Source organism: Rhamphochromis longiceps, linkage group LG13 (genome assembly GCF_057381845.1).
Source record: "Rhamphochromis longiceps isolate RC_006_pf linkage group LG13, R_longiceps_female_GT1.1, whole genome shotgun sequence".
Classification (NCBI taxonomy): domain Eukaryota; kingdom Metazoa; phylum Chordata; class Actinopteri; order Cichliformes; family Cichlidae; genus Rhamphochromis; species Rhamphochromis longiceps.
The window spans coordinates 22,923,764-22,944,725 of record NC_140569.1 but is presented as its reverse complement, the minus strand read 5'-3'; the positions used below and the strand labels follow the sequence as shown (position 1 = coordinate 22,944,725).

Sequence of the window (20,962 nt, the reverse complement as noted above, 5' to 3'; positions counted from 1 at the left end):
TACAACAAATAAAGACTGCTTGTAAGTGGTTGAACTCAGTGAAGAAAAGAAAACTCACTTTAGGCTTATTCAACTACAGAGGGAGAGCTGAGATGTGCATTTGTATTTCGAGTGCTAAACTCCAAACACAAAATTCACACCACCTGTCAGCACTCATCTACGTCACATTGTCCCACGCAAGCACAGTCTTTGTCCCACTTTTAAGTTGTTGAGCTGGAAAAATATATTTTAGATTTCATATTTTTCCTGAACACTCCATAAACACGCTAACAGATAAAACAAACATTTTTTTTAAAAAAACTTCTGGCGGTGAATTAACGTTAGAGTTAAAGTTAAAGTTATTTTTTATGACAGGAAGTGGCCTGCTACGTTTATTTCACAAGTTCAAACCGGAGCAATGCGGGCATATCGTAACCCTACGGACTTTGCCTAAACTGTTAATAATTTATAAAGGTTTCTCCATTTTGGTGGATTGGGATGTTTTAAAACAGCAGGTTGTTTAAAGTACATTAGTAAGAAAACTCCGGTATCCAAACATGAAGGTCCTGAACAGAGACGAGCTGCAGGTCGCTGAAGGAGTTCTGCTCAAACACTTACCGAAGAGTTATAAGGTATCTGCGACATAAACCGCGTGTCTTTGTGCTTTACAGCCTCAGCAGCGCTTAAAAGTGTTTCGTGCTTTCAGGTGTACGGTTTCCTGTACGGAATCAACAGGAACAAACCGACTACACTAGAAGTTGTGGTCGATACGTGGCCTGATTTTAAAGTTATCATCTGCAGACCGGACCCCGAGGTGTGTTTAAATCCCGTCAGAAAACTGTGGATAGCTTTTCAAGACGGAAATCTTTCGCTTGTCACGTGATTGTGACAGCTTTTGTTAATTTCACAGAACAAGCGTGCCTCGATTTTCATGAAAAAGATGGCATACTACAGCACGGATGAACAGAGTTTGAGGAAAATGCTGACAGACGAGAATGCAGTTGATTGGAGCACTTATTTCATGATAGGAGGTGAGCTCAGATCACTGCAGAAAATAAGCACGAAATAAATATGGTGGCTTTTACGTCACTACATTTGACAGCTGTTACTATTTACACAGTTTTATAGACAGAGCACACACTTTGTACAATATTCTAATAAAAAGTTTAATATTTATGTGGACATTTTTCCTGAATTAAATACAAAACTGCTTGGATAACCTCTTGCGAGGAAAAAGAAGAGAAAGAAATTCATGTGAATACTTTCCATTCGACAGGGCTTGATGTTTCCCATGCACCAATGCTTAAACAAGTGTCTTCTGACAGAAGAGTGAACCACAAAGTCTATACTTTGGTGCATCTTCTGTATTTGCCAGACGCCAACCATCTCCACATGCCAGTGGTTGACAGGTATAATTTGATAATTAAGATGCACTTTAAGTTATATCTGTGTATAAGTTATGATTTTAAAAACACGTTAAAAAAGACCATCCTGTGTCAGTTGTAAGGTTATACATATCGGCATTTTTTTTAATGGCTGTCTTTAGCAAGTCTTAAAATTAGGTCACACAACATATTACACTGTCATGACCTAACAGAAACTAAGCCATAAAACAGAAGCTGTGTAATAAGGTTCTGCCACAGCATTTCAGTCAGGTTGAGGTCTGGACTTTGTTCCATCTGTTCTTTTCAGTCATTCTGTGGTAGATTTATTGCTGTGCTTGGGATCATTATCATGTTGGATGACCCATTTTAGGCCAGTCTTTAGCTGTCAGCCAGATGTCGCCACATGTAACACTACAATGCTTTAATATACAGAGGAATATACAGTGGTCTACTCAAAGACTGCAAGGTGCCCCAGTCCTTTGGCTTCCCAGACTAATGGGTTTTAATAATTGCCTCTTTAATATTATTCCTACTTGGCACCTTACCAGCAAACTGCTCAAGCTTCTGCTTTTATAGAGGTTTACACACTTTCTTCTGATACTTTGATTATCAACATCTGACTGCTGCTTACCTTCCTCATTCAGTGGAAATAGTAAAACCCAGTATGAAGGCAAAAACACGCCAGTCCACTGTGGTCATTTCACACTTAGCCCTTCCAAAATTTGAAATGTATTAAGTACATTGCAGGGTCATTAATCGTCAGAAACTATTAAGGTAGTCGGCTAGTATGTATTTACATGATGTAAATGTGTTAGTACTCTCTTTTTAAACACTTACTGCAGATTACTGCAACTTACTGTAACTTCTACATGCATGTACATTTCATGGCTTGGAGAGGCAAAGCGACAAATGGACACGGTGGACCGGCATGTTTATTACATGTTTTGCAGCGAGATCAGGTTCAATAGTAATAGTATAGTTAGTTTTTCACATACTGCTTCTGCATTTTGGCTCGGTATTTGTTCAATAAACAACGACACAGTGTATTATCTTATGTTTTGTTGATCTGTGGTTGTATTTACCTTATTTTAAGCTCTAATCAAGACCAAATGATGTTTATTATGTAGTTATATATAAAATATTAGACTTTAAGGAGACTGTACATTTTTTCACTATGACTGTAAATATGCTTCAGAGCAATGTAAATTATATTGCTTCTCAACAACTTTGGTTTTTCGTTCTACAGTGAGCTTGAGTCGAGGATTTCGTCTCTAAACCTTTCCCACGTTGACTTGGTGAATAAAACGTGGAAGTTCGGAGGAGACGAGAAGGGTTACAGGACCATTGAAAACCTAATCAGTAACTTCCCATCATGCTGCATCACAGACAGCCAGGGTCAGCCCGTGTCCTGGATACTTGTGTATAATTACTGTGCTCTGGGAATGTTGTATACGCTGCCAGAGCACAGAGGGAAAGGATACGCCAAAATCGTGATCAGCACTTTGGCCAAGAAACTCCATGCTGAGGGTTACCCGGTGTTCTGCTACATAGAAGAGGACAATGTGCTGTCCTACAAGCTCTTTAAAAACATGGGCTTCATTGAGGATCCTTCTTACAGGGCTGCATGGTTGGAGTTCAATTTTTCAGATTAGAGTCAACATCTTTTATATGTACGTCCAACATTTGTATCACGTTGCGCCTTCTTCATTTATAAAAATAGTACTCAAATGAATGCAACCCTCTTATTTATAAAAGTGTGATCACTTCTGGTCTGTTTCTTGGAGAAGACACTGTTTCCTTGGGGCTTGCTTTTGGTTCAAGCCAACTTCTCTGAATTTCATTTTGATATATTTGTCAAAATATGGTGTGAAATGTCCACTTTTCCCCTATTTCAGAATAGTAAAGAACCTTTCCACAACTTCCTGGATCAACTCCAAAAGTAATCTTATCTAAATAGGCTCAATCCCCACTTTTGATAACTTTTTGCCTAGAAACAATCAAATCAATCACATTACCTGCACAACAGAGACAATGATGTAAACTTTTGATAACATTAAAGCATTTAAAGGAGAAGTTTAAATAAAACAGAGCTGCACTGATTTGTACTCAGTAGCTTTGTATTGTTCATTAAGGTGCTTTCTTTAAGGGGGTCACCACACCGGATCATTAACCTCAATCAGAGTTTTGGCCACTCTGTTGTGGAATTATCCCGATCTGCATAAAGACTTTCTTCCTGGGTTCCTGACACAACCCTTTGCATTTATCTAGCTAAATCAGCTGTGAATCATAAAAAACAACTAACAGTATAATTAAGTACAAACATTTCAAACTGAAGCTAATATGCTTCTAAAAATGGGGACAGTTTAGTACTTCATTAAAAACTGAGGGGAGCAAATAAAGCTAACTTGTCTGTGTAACCATGAGGTAGGCAAGACTGGAAGGTTCTCTCCTGTCTGTTGACCAAGGCTTGAGGAACCAGTTAATGTTCCCATCTGAGTAAATATGAGACAGTTATGTGATCTGCTGGTGAGGACAGCTGAGCGGGGTTAATTATGTTATAAGCGGAGAAATGAGGTGGAAGAAATTTATTTTATTTGGCAGCTTTATAAGCCAAAGCAGGGTCACCAAATTCAGTAAGGTGACCCAATAAAATGATTCCCCAGGCAATGAGGCTTACAATCAAACAACACAGGAGCCATAAGATTTAACAAAAAGAACAATGAAAGTCGCTCTTGATGTTTGCTGGCTTGTATAACAATGATTAGCAAAAGTGTATCCTTCACAACTTCTCCTTTTCTTCTGCTGTGCAATAAAGAAGTGGTCTATTGTTGGATGTCTTTCCCACGAGCGTTAATTCTAAACACCAGTGCAATTAATACTATCCATGGTTCTCCAAAGTGAAAGACATTTAATTGAAATCTTGATGTCATTTATTACTGCTTAACACAAAACAAACTGTGTCTGTATTTAAAACTTAACAAATATAAAAATTATGAGCAACGTAGAGCGTTGGTGGAGGTGGTGACAATGATTATCGTACGTTCTCTTCAATTTTACGTCTAGAAAGTGCGAATCTCTGCAACCTCAGCCTGGAGGAAAAGTCCAGTTAGCGTTTACGTCCCCTTCACATCACTTCCGCGATTTCCAGAGTTTCACACACTCTGTCTTTGATTTACAAAGACGCGCAAATGTCTTTGGAACTGTCGAAAGATCATATTTAAAACAGCTGAAAACGAGCAGAAGAGATATTTATCTCGGTCACATCTCGGTCACAGCAGAGTCCACAGGGAGTTTCATGTGCTGTAAATAACTATTTACATTTCATTGATTGTCATCATTGCCATCGCAGTTTAACCTGAAAAGGTTAAAGTGTCAGAAAACTGTGCAACTATCCAAACATGAAGGTCCTGAGCAGAGACGAGCTGCAGGTCGCTGAAGGAGTTCTGCTCAAACACTTACCGAAGAGTTATAAGGTATCTGCGACATAAACCGCGTGTCTTTGTGCTTTACAGCCTCAGCAGCGCTTAAAGGTGTTTCGTGCTTTCAGGTGTACGGTTTCCTGTACGGAATCAACAGGAACAAACCGACTACACTGGAAGTTGTGGTCGATGCGTGGCCTGATTTTAAAGTTATCATCTGCAGACCGGACCCCGAGGTGTGTTTAAATCCCGTCGGAAAACTGTGGATAGCTTTTCAAGACTGAAATCTTTCCATGTCGCATGATGGTGACAGCTTTTGTTAATTTCACAGAACAAGCGTGCCTCGATTTTCATGAAAAAGATGGCATACTACAGCACGGATGAACAGAGTTTGAGGAAAATGCTGACAGACGAGAATGCAGTTGATTGGAGCACTTATTTCATGATAGGAGGTGAGCTCAGATCACTGCAGAAAATAAGCACGAAATAAATATGGTGGCTTTTACGTCACTACATTTGACAGCTGTTCCTATTTACACAGTTTTATAGACACAACACACTTTGTACAGTGTGATCCATTATTACTAAAGAAGTGTAAGTTACAACAGCTTCATTGATAGCACTGGATCAGCATTATTTAATGGTCATATGGTGATTTTCCTAATGATAGTTACACCTTTTTATGTTGTTTTGCTGTTTTTACAAATTACTGTTTAACCTCTTGCAAGGAAGGAACAACAAACAAAGTATTCAATGTAAATTATTTTTGTCCAACAGGACTTGATGTTTCCCATGCACCAGTCCTCAAACAAGTGTCTTGTGACAGAAGAGTAAAATACAAAACTGATATTTTAGTACACCTTCTGTATTTGCAAGACACCAACTATCTGCACATGCCAGCGATTAACAGGTATAATCTGAAAAGCATATGTCTGTGCATATGTCACATGAAATATGCTTCAGAGCAATGTAAATTATATTGCTTCTCAACAACTTTTCTTTTCTTTTCTTTTTTTTTAAGTGAGCTTGAGTCGAGGATTTCGTCTCTTAATCTTTCCCACGTTGACTTGGTGAATAAAACCTGGAAGTTCGGAGGAGACGAGAAGGGTTACAGGAAGATTGAAAACCTAATCAGTAACTTCCCATCATGCTGCATCACAGACAGCCAGGGTCAGCCCGTGTCCTGGATACTTGTGTATGATTACTGTGCTCTGGGAATGTTGTATACGCTGCCAGAGCACAGAGGGAAAGGCTATGCCAAAATCATGATCAGCACTTTGGCCAAGAAACTCCATGCTGAGGGTTACCCGGTGTTCTGCTACATAGAAGAGGACAATGTGCTGTCCTACAAGCTCTTTAAAAACATGGGCTTCATTGAGGATCCTTCTTACAGGGCTGCATGGTTGGAGTTCAATTTTTTGGATTAGCTTCATGAAACAACTGTACTCATTTTTATCAGGTTCATAAATGTGTAAAAATATAATAAAATGAATGAAACACAAATAAAAACATAATTGTTAACATTTATTATTTATTATCCCTATAAAATTGATAGGATCTAGATCAGAATATGATCTATGGAAATATAGTATGAAATGCCCAGAGATGTTCCCTTTCACAATGTCAAAAAAATCCCTCTGAGAATTCCTGGATATGGATCAACTCCATCACTTCTAAGTTGGGCCAACTCCCAACAGCCATAACATAAAAAGAAAAAAAAAGATAAAATTATAGGACAGAATTTAAAAGTTATATCTAAATTAAACTGAGCTCCAATGATTCACACTCTGAGCCAGTATCTTCCTATTCTTCTTTTGGCTGCTCCATTTAAGGGATCACCAAAGCGGATGATTTGCCTCCATCCCAGCTTTGACCAATCTGGTATGGAATTATTCTGAGCTGCATAAAGACTTGGCCAAAACTTTTCCTGGGTCCCTGACACAGTCCTACTCATTTATCCAGACATGAGACTGGCACAAGGACTATAGTGGGTTGTGCTACAAAATAAAATTAATTTATTTTTCTCATATTCTCACACCATTCTCACTTATATCAGAGAGACTGGGGTGTCTGTAGAGAGTGGAGAGTCCACAGCTGAGGGGAAGAATAAATAAGTAATATGAGGTAGTTATGTGATCTCTCGGCGAGGACAGGCGAGTGAGGTTAATTATGTTATTGGAAGACTAATGAGAAGAAACTATTTTATTTGGCTGTTAAAGAGGGCAGGATTCAGCTGTGTAGGCCAAAGCAATGTCAATAAGGTAACCCAATAATATGTTTTCCCCTGGTACTGAGTGCTTACAATCAAACACCACAGGAGCCAAAAGATTAAATAAAAGAGATAAACGATTTTAAAAACTGATTGTAGACCACTATTGTACGGATTAACAAAACAGTCTGATACAGCTAATTGATTCCCCACTAAAAGGCTGCTATGTCTCAGTATGAACAAGAACCACAATAGATTTCAGCTTATTCAGCCTGCAGTCACGAATGTCATGCCACTGTTGCCTTCAATGTGTCTTTTGTGTCCCTTTTCTCACACATACACTCCCGGAGATGTGTCAGCAACTTCCCCTACTCCTCTGCTGTGCAAGAAGTCGTCCATTGTTGTGGTTGCCTGTTCCTTCATATGAGCCGATCCCTTTATTTTAAACACCACTGAGATTAATAGTAAATGTGTCTCCAAAAGCTATTTTTTCATATCTTGCTGTAATTTATTCATACCTCACAGAAATATGTTCTCTTTCTTACTTGAATTGCTGTAAAATTGTCAGCACACCCATTGTTTAACGTCCCATTTTCTGTTTTAATAATTCAAAATATAAGTTTCACATTGCTCAGAAAGTGTTTCAGACATTCTTCCACTTATTGTATTGCGTGAGCAGTATTACATTTTATACCAGGATTTTCCTTTGGTCTCCAGAAGAAAGCAGAAATGTTCCCAGCTGACAGGAGTGACACCTGGTGTGGTCTTCTGCTGCACAAGCCCATCTGCTTCAAGGTTCGGGGTGCAGGATGCTTGGATGTAATGAGTAGTTATTGAGTTACCTTTCTATCAGCTTGAAGAAGTCTGGGCATTCTCATCTGTCTCATTTATTTTAAAAAAGCCTCTATTTTTTGGAAAGCATCACCGTTATTGAACTTCTGTTCAAAATGCCTCAACAGCGACAGCTGCAGGTTATATTGGGCAGGACAATCTGTGTGATTGTGCAGAGAGGAGACCAGCAGGAGCAGGGGTCTCAAACTCCAGTCCTAGAAGGCCACTGTCCTGAAACATTTCCATTCGTCCCTGCTGCAACACACCTGAGTACAATTAGTAGGTCATTAGCGAGAATCTATAGAACTTGAATGCATGCTACAGCAGCTTGTGAGTGAATGAACACAGTGCAATAAAAGTAATTTTAGAAGTACATTTTTCCAAACACTTACATTTATTTAAATTTACTTGAGTAGGATAAGGGGTTGCCACTTCAGCATTCAGTCAAGTTCTATACTCTTGCTAATGATCTACAAATTTTATTCAGGTGTGTTGCAACAGGGACACATGGAAAAGTTTCAGGACACCGGCCCTCAAGGACTGGTGTTCGAGACCCCTGGGTAGAAGTCTGATCTCCTCACCTCCTCAGGATAGGAGACCAGCCTCCATTTTTATGCATCTTTTTACACTAATGACCTAATGACGGCTATAGCCTACACTGTATTTATTTCTATAAAAATAAAGTGTTGTTTGTCTTTTGTTTTCTAATGTACTAATATGAAACCTGCGTGTCGAGCTTCTGTGGTGACCTGCTGGGGTGTGTGACATAATCAGAGATCAATTAAATCCATCTAAGCCAAACTGACATAACATGTCTGGTAAATTCTGAATAACTGATAGAGGTCAGGCTTAAATGTTTAATTTTATTTTTGCTTACAATATTGTTCAAATATTTTAGAATTCAGCAGAGAAATTAGATCCAATCTCACATCACTGCTGAAAATATGATCAGCCTTTGATGGAAGGAAGCCAAAACACACTCAGAGAACAGTGAGTTACTATCGCACATACAGCACACACCACCTAACACACACCTCAATGTCTGTTTGCAATGAGGTGTAAAGGGAGGAAAGAGTGTGTAATGAGGAAGAAGCTAAAACTTTAGCTTCCTAAACTGGTCAAACTGGAGAGCTGACACAACCTGTAGAAAGCTGTAAAGAAAAGAAAAAAGGTTTTAAAATCCCTGTTTGCATAAAACCTTTCAACAACACTGAATTTTATGTGTTTTTAGTTCAGCTGTGTGTAGCAAACATCAGCCAACAACATGAAAGACACGGTGTTTGAAGCCCAGATGTTCCTCCAGTTTCGTGAGGCCGTGCTGTCTAAATTTCACGGAGTTCCATTTGACGTGTAATTATTAACAGTTAAATGACAGTGTTGCAATATTTCTGTGATCCACTGAACATGTTTAAAAATTAATCCTTCTATAGTTAATCTACAGACAAGCTCAACTCCTCAGCATAGTCAAAAAGTACACTGTGGGTGTTTCCACTGTGACCTCCAGACTGCTCAGTGGACAGGCCTAGTTCCTGTTCTGAGCTGTCACATGTGGCAGCCGGTGGGGTCTTTTTGCCCATCTACTTCAAGGTTTGATGTGTTGCATGTTGCATACTGTGACTGTAATGAGTTATTTGAATCATTTTGTCTTCCAATCAAATTAAAGCATTCTGGACATTCCCCTTTAACCTTGGGCATCAACAAGAGAGCTGCTGCTCACTGGATGTTTTCTTTTTTCGAGCACATGAAGACCAAAAAAAAAAAAATGTTTTAACATGTTTATCAACCAAATGATCAAAATTACAAAAAAAATATCAGTTTATACTGTTTTTATACGGTAAATATGGGTAACAGTGTGGACATGTTTCCTTTAATGCATTTGTGAAATATTGTAAAACATGAAATTTTTGTTTTGATGAAACAACGACACACAAGTTTGTTCTGGTAGATGATTTTTATCTCCAAAAAACAAAAAAACTCGCTGTAAGTTGTATGACTAGATGACCAACGAGGGGAACAAATCGAAAGGAATTAGGAGGGGGGGCTCAGGCAATTCAGCAACACGACAGATTTAAAATACTTTTAAACATTTAAAAATTGTATAGAATATTATATTTATTTATTTTATTTATCCATATATTAATTTTAATATATAACTTATATTGGTAACTCAAGAAAAAACTAGATAGCTATGGACATGGCATTTTAGGCTACATTTGCTTTAAAAAAGTTTTTAAAATCTGTAATTATTATTGTCAAATTGAAAAAACAAATGATGGACAGTTTCTGTCATGGGGACTTACATGGTGGCACCAAATCTCTAAACTTCACAAATCTGAAAGTTAATCAACAACATTTACTATGTGAGCTATTCGTGGGGGCGGTGTTTTTGTGCCTCCTCTTCAACTTTAAGCCTCGAAAGTGTGAATCACTACCTCAGCCTTTAGAAACAATCCCAGCTAACGTTTCCGTCGTCGTGTAGACCCCCGACTTCCGATCACTTACCGAACTGTACGCTTCATTTTTTCCTGAGTGGAGAAAAATGGCTTTTGAGTTGTCCGAAGATCAGTTAAAAACAGCGGAAAACGAGCTGAAGAAATATTTACCCATGTCGCAGCAGGTATGCTCGGTTAAATCTGTTATATTTTTATTTCTACAAGGAACTGAATGTACTGCAAATAACCAACTACTGAATTAATTTAAGGTTTACGGTTTCCTGGTGATCAGAAACAGAGTCAGATCCGACCCTGTACGGGTTTTAGTGGACAGGTGGCCACAGTTCCGCGTCATTATGTGCAAACCACACGGTGAACAGGTACTGTCTGTGCAGGGGGGGGGCTTGCGTGCACACAATACATTGTTTAAATGCCAATACAGATCACGTGTCTATTTTTCTTCCAGAAGAGTGACCTCTTCAAAGATGCACTGCTTTTTGCAACTGATGCTGCTGTTCTAGAAGAAATCCTCAGCAAGTCATCTGTTATTGACTGGAGCAAGTACTTTTGTGTTGGTAATGGCAACAAGCTCTCTTATTGTTTGCATTGTTACTGAATCAGTTCAAACTGTTTATTCGCTGGCTCCCACACTGCAGCCCTGCATATGGTCACTGAAGTCTATTACTGCAAGTGATTTTCAATGAAATAATTAGACCAGCCAATGAAAAGTCATCCTAATGCCTGGTGTTTATGTACTTCTACCTTCAAAGTGGAATTATATCTTTCAAAATGGTATTGTCTTTCATTGTGTTCAAAGTGTTATGGTATGTCATTTAGTGATAGAAAGATATGGCACTGCAAAACAAAAAAAGTTGTGACACATCTATGGTTAAACTTTGCACTTCCCATGTTGGGAGCAAGTTAATCTTTAATAAATCATGTTTTAAGACAAAAACAGGTTCACACATTTAAGGTTTTGATTACTTGTGTTAAAGGAACCAGTGTTTCCCACACTGAGATATTCAAAGCAGTGGCATCAGCAAAGGGTGTACCCTGTAAAAGAGTGGCAAAATGTTACTTGATGACATTGGAAGATGTGAGCAGGCTTCCTCCTGTTGACAGGTATTATTTACACATACAAATATTTAATCATAACTTTTACGTCCTGATAATAATACAAGCTTTGCTCTGTTCCATGTCAGTTCAGGGATCTCAGTCAGCTCTCTTGATGAATCGCACATTGGCTTGGTGAACCAAACGTGGAAGTTTGGAAAGGTCGATGTGGCCGTTGGGCTGATCCGCAACATGATTGCAAACTTCCCCTCCTGCTGCGTGCTGGATGCTGAAGGAAAGCCTGTATCCTGGATTCTGACCTATGCATCAGGCGCTATAGGAATGCTTTACACACTGCCAGAGCACAGAGGGAAAGGCTATGCCAAAATCCTGGTCAGCAGCTTGGCCAAGAGGAATCATGCACTGGGCTACCCAGTTTACAGCTTCATAGGAGAGGAGAACGCTGTGTCCTACAGGCTCTTTACAAACCTGGGCTTCACTGAAGATCCCTCTTACAGGGAAGCCTGGTTTGTAGTCAATGAATTTCAAATATTTCCATGAAGCACAGAATAAAAGTAAAAAAAAAAATGCTACAGCTTTTTCTGTTCATAAGTTAAAGTCACAAGGTGAACTCAGTCTTTTAGAAAATAGTTGGAATAAAGACGATAGCCAGAATTTTGGGTTAATAGCTCTTTATTTGGCCCTCTTATTGCCCAGGAACATTTCTCTCGTTTATAAAAGGTGTGATCACTTTCACTTCTGGTCTGTCATCTATTTTGACTGTATGGGCTCTAAGTGTACAGTAAATCTCCTGGAAAAATTGCATTAAACCTGGACTGTAAAAATCAAAGAGTAAGTGAAGTAGGCGTTGATTGACAAAAATAATACAAACGTAGCAGTCCCAGACTGCGTACCACAGATAAAGATGATAATTACATGCATGTTCTGAGTGTTTGGATCCAGTAGGATCCACATCTGGATCTGAGTGAGTATGTGATTTCTTGGAGAAGACACTAATTCCTTGGGGCTTGCTTTGGGGTCAGAAAGGGCACCTGTAAGTAGCATTATTTTCAAGCTAACTTCTCCAAATTTCATTTTGATATATTTGTCATAATATGGTGTGAAATGTCCAATTTTCCCCTATTTCAGAATAGTAAAGAACCTTTCCACAACTTCCTGGATCAACTCCAAAAATAATCTTCTCTAAGTAGAATCAGTCCCCACCATTGATAATGTTTTGCTAAGAAACAATCAAATCAATCACATTACCTGCACAACAGTTTAAGGGGTTCACTACACCGGATCATTAACCTCAATCCGAGTTTTGGCCACTCTGTTGTGGAATTATCCCGATCTGCATAAAGACTTTCTTCCTGGGTTCCTGACACAACCCTTTGCATTTATCTAGCTAAATCAGCTGTGAATCATAAAAAACAACTAACAGTATAATTAAGTACAAACATTTCAAACTGAAGCTAATATGCTTCTAAAAATGGGGACAGTTTAGTACTTCATTAAAAACTGAGGGGAGCAAATAAAGCTAACTTGTCTGTGTAACCATGAGGTAGGCAAGACTGGAAGGTTCTCTCCTGTCTGTTGACCAAGGCTTGAGGAACCAGTTAATGTTCCCATCTGAGTAAATATGAGACAGTTATGTGATCTGCTGGTGAGGACAGCTGAGCGGGGTTAATTATGTTATAAGCGGAGTAATGAGGTGGAAGAAATTTATTTTATTTGGCAGCTTTATAAGCCAAAGCAGGGTCACCAAATTCAGTAAGGTGACCCAATAAAATGATTCCCCAGGCAATGAGGCTTACAATCAAACAACACAGGAGCCAGAAGATTTAACAAAAAGAACAATGAAAGTCGCTCTTGATGTTTGCTGGCTTGTATAACAATGATTAGCAAAAGTGTATCCTTCACAACTTCTCCTTTTCTTCTGCTGTTCAATAAAGAAGTGGTCTGTTGTTGGATGTCTTTCCCACGTATGATGCACATTAATTTGCAAGTAATACTATCCATGGTTCTCCAAAGTAAAAGACATTTAATTGTTATCTTGGTGTCATTTATTACTGCTTCACGCACAAACACAAACACGCACACACTGTACTTGCGTGTTCTCATTTATTTTCACCTGGTTAATCTAGGTTTAGGTACAGCACTTTTTAAAGTCCACTTTCTTTTTTTATCATTAAAATAAAGGGTTCAGATTCCTGAGAGAGGGTTTAGGGTCTCAGTGTTTTGGTGAAGTATTAGAGGCTACACCTGGATTTACCTGTGGTCTCCAGGAAAAACCAAACAAACTGTGACTGTATTTAAAACTTTACAAATATAAAATTAATGAGCAACAGGGACGTTGAGCGTTGGTGGTGGTGGTGACAATGATTATCGTACGTTCTCTTCAATTATACGTCTTGAAAGTGCGAATCACGACAACCTCAGCCTGGAGGAAAAGTCCAGTTAGCGTTTACGTCCACTTCACATCACTTCCGCGATTTCCAGAGTTTCACACACTGATTTGATTTACATGAGCGCACAAATGTCTTTGGAACTGTCAAAAGATCATATTTGATCATATCATATCTGAAACTGAGCAGAAGAGATATTTATCTCGGTCACAGCAGAGTCCACAGGGAGTTTCATGTGCTTTAAATAACTATTTACATTGATTCCCCACTAACAGCCTGCTATGTCTCAGTATGAACAAGAACCACAATAGATTTCAGCTTACTCAGCCTGCAGTCACGAATGTCATGCCACTGTTGCCTTCAATGTGTCTTTTGTGTCCCTTTTCTCACACATACACTCCCGGAGATGTGTCAGCAACTTCCCCTACTCCTCTGCTGTGCAAGAAGTCGTCCATTGTTTTGTTTTTTCTGTAATCTTTTTTTTCTTTTTAGGTATGCCTTGCCAGTAAAATGCTGGAATATTGAAAGGATAGCATCAAATCAGTTTCCTGTTCTCAGCTGACAGGAGTGACACCTGGTGTGGTCTTGTGCCGCACAAGCCCATCTGCTTCAAGGTTTGCGGTGCAGGATGCTTGGATGTAATGAGTAGTTATTGAGTTACCTTTCTATCAGCTTGAAGAAGTCTGGGCATTCTCATCAGTCTCATTTATTTTTAAAAAGCCTCTATTTTTTGGAAAGCATCCATTACAGCTGCAGGTTATATGGTGCAGGGCATTCTGTGTGATTGTGCAGAGAGGAGATCAGCAGGAGTCTGATCTCCTCACCTCCTCAGGATAGGAGACCAGCCTCCATTTTTATGCATCTTTTTACACTAATGACCTAATGATGGCTTAGGTCACTACTGTATATAGTAATAAGTGTTGTGTGTGTTTTCTAATGTACTAATATGAAACCTGCGTGTCGAGCTTCTGTGGTGACCTGCTGGGGTGTGTGACATAATCAGAGATCAATTAAATCCATCTAAGCCAAACTGACATAACATGTCTGGTAAATTCTGAATAACTGATAGAGGTCAGGCTTAAATGTTTAATTTTATTTTTGCTTACAATATTGTTCAAATATTTTAGAATTCAGCAGAGAAATTAGATCCAATCTCACATCACTGCTGAAAATATGATCAGCCTTTGATGGAAGGAAGCCAAAACACACTCAGAGAACAGTGAGTTACTATCGCACATACAGCACACACCACCTAACACACACCTCAATGTCTGTTTGCAATGAGGTGTAAAGGGAGGAAAGAGTGTGTAATGAGGAAGAAGCTAAAACGCTTCTTAAACTGGTCAAACTGGAGAGCTGACACAACCTGTAGAAAGCTGTAAAGAAAAAAAAAGGTTTTAAAATCCCTGTTTTCATAAAACCTTTCAACAACACTGAATTTTATGTGTTTTTTGTTCAGCTGTGTGTAGCAAACATCAGCCAACAACATGAAAGACACGGTGTTTGAAGCCCAGATGTTCCTCCAGTTTCGTGAGGCCGTGCTGTCTAAATTTCACGGAGTTCCATTTGACGTGTAATTATTAACAGTTAAATGACAGTGTTGCAATATTTCTGTGATCCACTGAACATGTTTAAAAATTAATCCTTGTATAGTTAATCTACAGACAAGCTCAACTCCTCAGCATAGTCAAAAAGTACACTGTGGGTGTTTCCACTGTGACCTCCAGACTGCTCAGTGGACAGGCTTAGTTCCTGTTCTGAGCTGTCACATGTGGCAGCCGGTGGGGTCTTTTTGCCCATCTACTTCAAGGTTTGATGTGTTGCATGTTGCATACTGTGACTGTAATGAGTTATTTGAATCATTTTGTCTTCCAATCAAATTAAAGCATTCTGGACATTCCCCTTTAACCTTGGGCATCAACAAGATAGCTGCTGCTCACTAGATGTTTTCTTTTTTCGAGCACATGAAGACCAAAAAAAAAAATGTTTTAACATGTTTATCAACCAAATGATCAAAATTACAAAAAAAATATCAGTTTATACTGTTTTTATACGGTAAATATGGGTAACAGTGTGGACATGTTTCCTTTAATGCATTTGTGAAATATTGTAAAACATGAAATTTTTGTTTTGATGAAACAACGACACACAAGTTTGTTCTGGTAGATGATTTTTATCTCCAAAAAACAAAAAAACTCGCTGTAAGTTGTATGACTAGATGACCAACGAGGGGAACAAATCGAAAGGAATTAGGAGGGGGGGCTCAGGCAATTCAGCAACACGACAGATTTAAAATACTTTTAAACATTTAAAAATTGTATAGAATATTATATTTATTTATTTTATTTATCCATATATTAATTTTAATATATAACTTATATTGGTAACTCAAGAAAAATAGCTATGGACATGGCATTTTAGGCTACATTTGCTTTAAAAAAGTTTTTAAAATCTGTAATTATTATTGTCAAATTGAAAAAACAAATGATGGACAGTTTCTGTCATGGGGACTTACATGGTGGCACCAAATCTCTAAACTTCACAAATCTGAAAGTTAATCAACATCATTTACTATGTGAGCTATTCGTGGGGGCGGTGTTTTTGTGCCTCCTCTTCAACTTTAAGCCTCGAAAGTGTGAATCACTACCTCAGCCTTTAGAAACAATCCCAGCTAACGTTTCCGTCGTCGTGTAGACCCCCGACTTCCGATCACTTCCGCGATTTACCGAACTGTACGCTTCATTTTTTCCTGAGTGGAGAAAAATGGCTTTTGAGTTGTCCGAAGATCAGTTAAAAACAGCGGAAAACGAGCTGAAGAAATATTTACCCATGTCGCAGCAGGTATGCTCGGTTAAATCTGTTATATTTTTATTTCTACAAGGAACTGAATGTACTGCAAATAACCAACTACTGAATTAATTTAAGGTTTACGGTTTCCTGGTGATCAGAAACAGAGTCAGATCCGACCCTGTACGCCGGGTTTTAGTGGACAGGTGGCCACAGTTCCGCGTCATTATGTGCAAACCACACGGTGAACAGGTACTGTCTGTGCAGGGGGGGCTTGCGTGCACACAATACATTGTTTAAATGCCAATACAGATCACGTGTCTATTTTTCTTCCAGAAGAGTGACCTCTTCAAAGATGCACTGCTTTTTGCAACTGATGCTGCTGTTCTAGAAGAAATCCTCAGCAAGTCATCTGTTATTGACTGGAGCAAGTACTTTTGTGTTGGTAATGGCAACAAGCTCTCTTATTGTTTGCATTGTTACTGAATCAGTTCAAACTGTTTATTCGCTGGCTCCCACACTGCAGCCCTACATATGGCCACTGAAGTCTATTACTGCAAGTGATTTTCAATGATATAATTAGACCAGCCAATGAAAAGTCATCCTAATGCCTGGTGTTTATGTACTTCTACCTTCAAAGTGGAATTATATCTTTCAAAATGGTATTGTCTTTCATTGTGTTCAAAGTGTTATGGTATGTCATTTAGTGATAGAAAGATATGGCACTGCAAAACAAAAAAAGTTGGGACACATCTATGGTTAAACTTTGCACTTCCCATGTTGGGAGCAAGTTAATCTTTAATAAATCATGTTTTAAGACAAAAACAGGTTCACACATTTAAGGTTTTGATTACTTGTGTTAAAGGAACCAGTGTTTCCCACACTGAGATATTCAAAGCAGTGGCATCAGCAAAGGGTGTACCCTGTAAAAGAGTGGCAAAATGTTACTTGATGACATTGGAAGATGTGAGCAGGCTTCCTCCTGTTGACAGGTATTATTTACACATACAAATATTTAATCATAACTTTTACGTCCTGATAATAATACAAGCTTTGCTCTGTTCCATGTCAGTTCAGGGATCTCAGTAAGCTCTCTTGATGAATCGCACATTGGCTTGGTGAACCAAACGTGGAAGTTTGGAAAGGTCGATGTGGCCGTTGGGCTGATCCGCAACATGATTGCAAACTTCCCCTCCTGCTGCGTGCTGGATGCTGAAGGAAAGCCTGTATCCTGGATTCTGACCTATGCATCAGGCGCTATAGGAATGCTTTACACGCTGCCAGAGCACAGAGGGAAAGGCTATGCCAAAATCCTGGTCAGCAGCTTGGCCAAGAGGAATCATGCACTGGGCTACCCAGTTTACAGCTTCATAGAAGAGGAGAACGCTGTGTCCTACAGGCTCTTTACAAACCTGGGCTTCACTGAAGATCCCTCTTACAGGGAAGCCTGGTTTGTAGTCAATGAATTTCAAATATTTCCATGAAGCACAGAATAAAAGTAAAAAAAAAAAAATGCTACAGCTTTTTCTGTTCATAAGTTAAAGTCACAAGGTGAACTCAGTCTTTTAGAAAATAGTTGGAATAAAGACGATAGCCAGAATTTTGGGTTAATAGCTCTTTATTTGGCCCTCTTATTGCCCAGGAACATTTCTCTCGTTTATAAAAGGTGTGATCACTTTCACTTCTGGTCTGTCATCTATTTTGACTGTATGGGCTCTAAGTGTACAGTAAATCTCCTGGAAAAATTGCATTAAACCTGGACTGTAAAAATCAAAGAGTAAGTGAAGTAGGCGTTGATTGACAAAAATAATACAAACGTAGCAGTCCCAGACTGCGTACCACAGATAAAGATGATAATTACATGCATGTTCTGAGTGTTTGGATCCAGTAGGATCCACATCTGGATCTGAGTGAGTATGTGATTTCTTGGAGAAGACACTAATTCCTTGGGGCTTGCTTTGGGGTCAGAAAGGGCACCTGTAAGTAGCATTATTTTCAAGCTAACTTCTCCAAATTTCATTTTGATATATTTGTCATAATATGGTGTGAAATGTCCAATTTTCCCCTATTTCAGAATAGTAAAGAACCTTTCCACAACTTCCTGGATCAACTCCAAAAATAATCTTCTCTAAGTAGAATCAGTCCCCACCATTGATAACGTTTTGCTAAGAAACAATCAAATCAATCACATTACCTGCACAACAGTTTAAGGGGTTCACTACACCGGATCATTAACCTCAATCCGAGTTTTGGCCACTCTGTTGTGGAATTATCCCGATCTGCATAAAGACTTTCTTCCTGGGTTCCTGACACAACCCTTTGCATTTATCTAGCTAAATCAGCTGTGAATCATAAAAAACAACTAACAGTATAATTAAGTACAAACATTTCAAACTGAAGCTAATATGCTTCTAAAAATGGGGACAGTTTAGTACTTCATTAAAAACTGAGGGGAGCAAATAAAGCTAACTTGTCTGTGTAACCATGAGGTAGGCAAGACTGGAAGGTTCTCTCCTGTCTGTTGACCAAGGCTTGAGGAACCAGTTAATGTTCCCATCTGAGTAAATATGAGACAGTTATGTGATCTGCTGGTGAGGACAGCTGAGCGGGGTTAATTATGTTATAAGCGGAGTAATGAGGTGGAAGAAATTTATTTTATTTGGCAGCTTTATAAGCCAAAGCAGGGTCACCAAATTCAGTAAGGTGACCCAATAAAATGATTCCCCAGGCAATGAGGCTTACAATCAAACAACACAGGAGCCATAAGATTTAACAAAAAGAACAATGAAAGTCGCTCTTGATGTTTGCTGGCTTGTATAACAATGATTAGCAAAAGTGTATCCTTCACAACTTCTCCTTTTCTTCTGCTGTTCAATAAAGAAGTGGTCTGTTGTTGGATGTCTTTCCCACGTATGATGCGCATTCATTTGCAAGTAATACTATCCATGGTTCTCCAAAGTAAAAGACATTTAATTGTTATCTTGGTGTCATTTATTACTGCTTCACGCACAAACACAAACACGCACACGCTGTACTTGCGTGTTCTCATTTATTTTCACCTGGTTAATCTAGGTTTAGGTACAGCACTTTTTAAAGTCCACTTTCTTTTTTTATCATTAAAATAAAGGGTTCAGATTCCTGAGAGAGGGTTTAGGGTCTCAGTGTTTTGGTGAAGTATTAGAGGCTACACCTGGATTTACCCGTGGTCTCCAGGAAAAACCAAACAAACTGTGACTGTATTTAAAACTTTACAAATATAAAATTAATGAGCAACAGGGACGTTGAGCGTTGGTGGTGGTGGTGACAATGATTATCGTACGTTCTCTTCAATTATACGTCTTGAAAGTGCGAATCACGACAACCTCAGCCTGGAGGAAAAGTCCAGTTAGCGTTTACGTCCACTTCACATCACTTCCGCGATTTCCAGAGTTTCACACACTGATTTGATTTACATGAGCGCACAAATGTCTTTGGAACTGTCAAAAGATCATATTTGATCATATCATATCTGAAACTGAGCAGAAGAGATATTTATCTCGGTCACAGCAGAGTCCACAGGGAGTTTCATGTGCTTTAAATAACTATTTACATTGATTCCCCACTAACAGCCTGCTATGTCTCAGTATGAACAAGAACCACAATAGATTTCAGCTTACTCAGCCTGCAGTCACGAATGTCATGCCACTGTTGCCTTCAATGTGTCTTTTGTGTCCCTTTTCTCACACATACACTCCCGGAGATGTGTCAGCAACTTCCCCTACTCCTCTGCTGTGCAAGAAGTCGTCCATTGTTTTGTTTTTTCTGTAATCTTTTTTTTCTTTTTAGGTATGCCTTGCCAGTAAAATGCTGGAATATTGAAAGGATAGCATCAAATCAGTTTCCTGTTCTCAGCTGACAGGAGTGACACCTGGTGTGGTCTTGTGCCGCACAAGCCCATCTGCTTCAAGGTTTGCGGTGCAGGATGCTTGGATGTAATGAGTAGTTATTGAGTTACCTTTCTATCAGCTTGAAGAAGTCTGGGCATTCTCATCAGTCTCATTTATTTTTAAAAAGCCTCTATTTTTTGGAAAGCATCCATTACAGCTGCAGGTTATATGGTGCAGGGCATTCTGTGTGATTGTGCAGAGAGGAGATCAGCAGGAGTCTGATCTCCTCACCTCCTCAGGATAGGAGACCAGCCTCCATTTTTATGCATCTTTTTACACTAATGACCTAATGATGGCTTAGGTCACTACTGTATATAGTAATAAGTGTTGTGTGTGTTTTCTAATGTACTAATATGAAACCTGCGTGTCGAGCTTCTGTGGTGACCTGCTGGGGTGTGTGACATAATCAGAGATCAATTAAATCCATCTAAGCCAAACTGACATAACATGTCTGGTAAATTCTGAATAACTGATAGAGGTCAGGCTTAAATGTTTAATTTTATTTTTGCTTACAATATTGTTCAAATATTTTA

General features: G+C 38.9%; 4 protein-coding genes across 6 annotated transcripts; all 4 read left to right on the top strand.

The window, feature by feature from the left end:
• The first annotated feature begins 404 nt into the window (after positions 1-404).
• Positions 405-4,146, top strand: LOC146655853 (glycine N-acyltransferase-like protein 3). Its single transcript, XM_085428524.1, has 5 exons — positions 405-611; positions 686-793; positions 890-1,010; positions 1,256-1,388; positions 2,611-4,146. The coding sequence occupies exons 1-5, from the start codon at positions 537-539 to the stop codon at positions 3,014-3,016; spliced, it is 843 nt and encodes a 280-aa protein (XP_085284650.1). The 5' UTR covers positions 405-536; the 3' UTR covers positions 3,017-4,146.
• Positions 4,147-4,527: 381 nt separating this feature from the next.
• On the top strand, positions 4,528-6,281 carry LOC146655852 (glycine N-acyltransferase-like protein 3). Its single transcript, XM_085428525.1, has 5 exons — positions 4,528-4,837; positions 4,912-5,019; positions 5,115-5,235; positions 5,561-5,693; positions 5,805-6,281. Exons 1-5 carry the CDS (start codon positions 4,763-4,765, stop codon positions 6,208-6,210), a joined length of 843 nt encoding a protein of 280 aa, XP_085284651.1. The 5' UTR covers positions 4,528-4,762; the 3' UTR covers positions 6,211-6,281.
• Positions 6,282-10,255: 3,974 nt separating this feature from the next.
• Positions 10,256-13,287, top strand: LOC146655851 (glycine N-acyltransferase-like). 2 transcript variants are annotated; one of them, XM_085428523.1, is made up of 5 exons: positions 10,256-10,440; positions 10,525-10,635; positions 10,725-10,830; positions 11,251-11,377; positions 11,458-13,287. In XM_085428523.1, exons 1-5 carry the CDS (start codon positions 10,363-10,365, stop codon positions 11,867-11,869), a joined length of 834 nt encoding a protein of 277 aa, XP_085284649.1. In that variant the 5' UTR covers positions 10,256-10,362; the 3' UTR covers positions 11,870-13,287. The 2 variants fall into 2 exon arrangements, with proteins under 2 accessions (XP_085284649.1, XP_085284648.1); XM_085428522.1 differs by having other exon boundaries at positions 10,722-10,830.
• Positions 13,288-16,340: 3,053 nt separating this feature from the next.
• On the top strand, positions 16,341-19,482 carry LOC146655850 (glycine N-acyltransferase-like). 2 transcript variants are annotated; one of them, XM_085428520.1, is made up of 5 exons: positions 16,341-16,557; positions 16,642-16,755; positions 16,843-16,948; positions 17,369-17,495; positions 17,576-19,482. In XM_085428520.1, exons 1-5 carry the CDS (start codon positions 16,480-16,482, stop codon positions 17,985-17,987), a joined length of 837 nt encoding a protein of 278 aa, XP_085284646.1. In that variant the 5' UTR covers positions 16,341-16,479; the 3' UTR covers positions 17,988-19,482. The 2 variants fall into 2 exon arrangements, with proteins under 2 accessions (XP_085284646.1, XP_085284645.1); XM_085428519.1 differs by having other exon boundaries at positions 16,347-16,557; positions 16,840-16,948.
• The last annotated feature ends 1,480 nt before the right edge of the window (positions 19,483-20,962 follow it).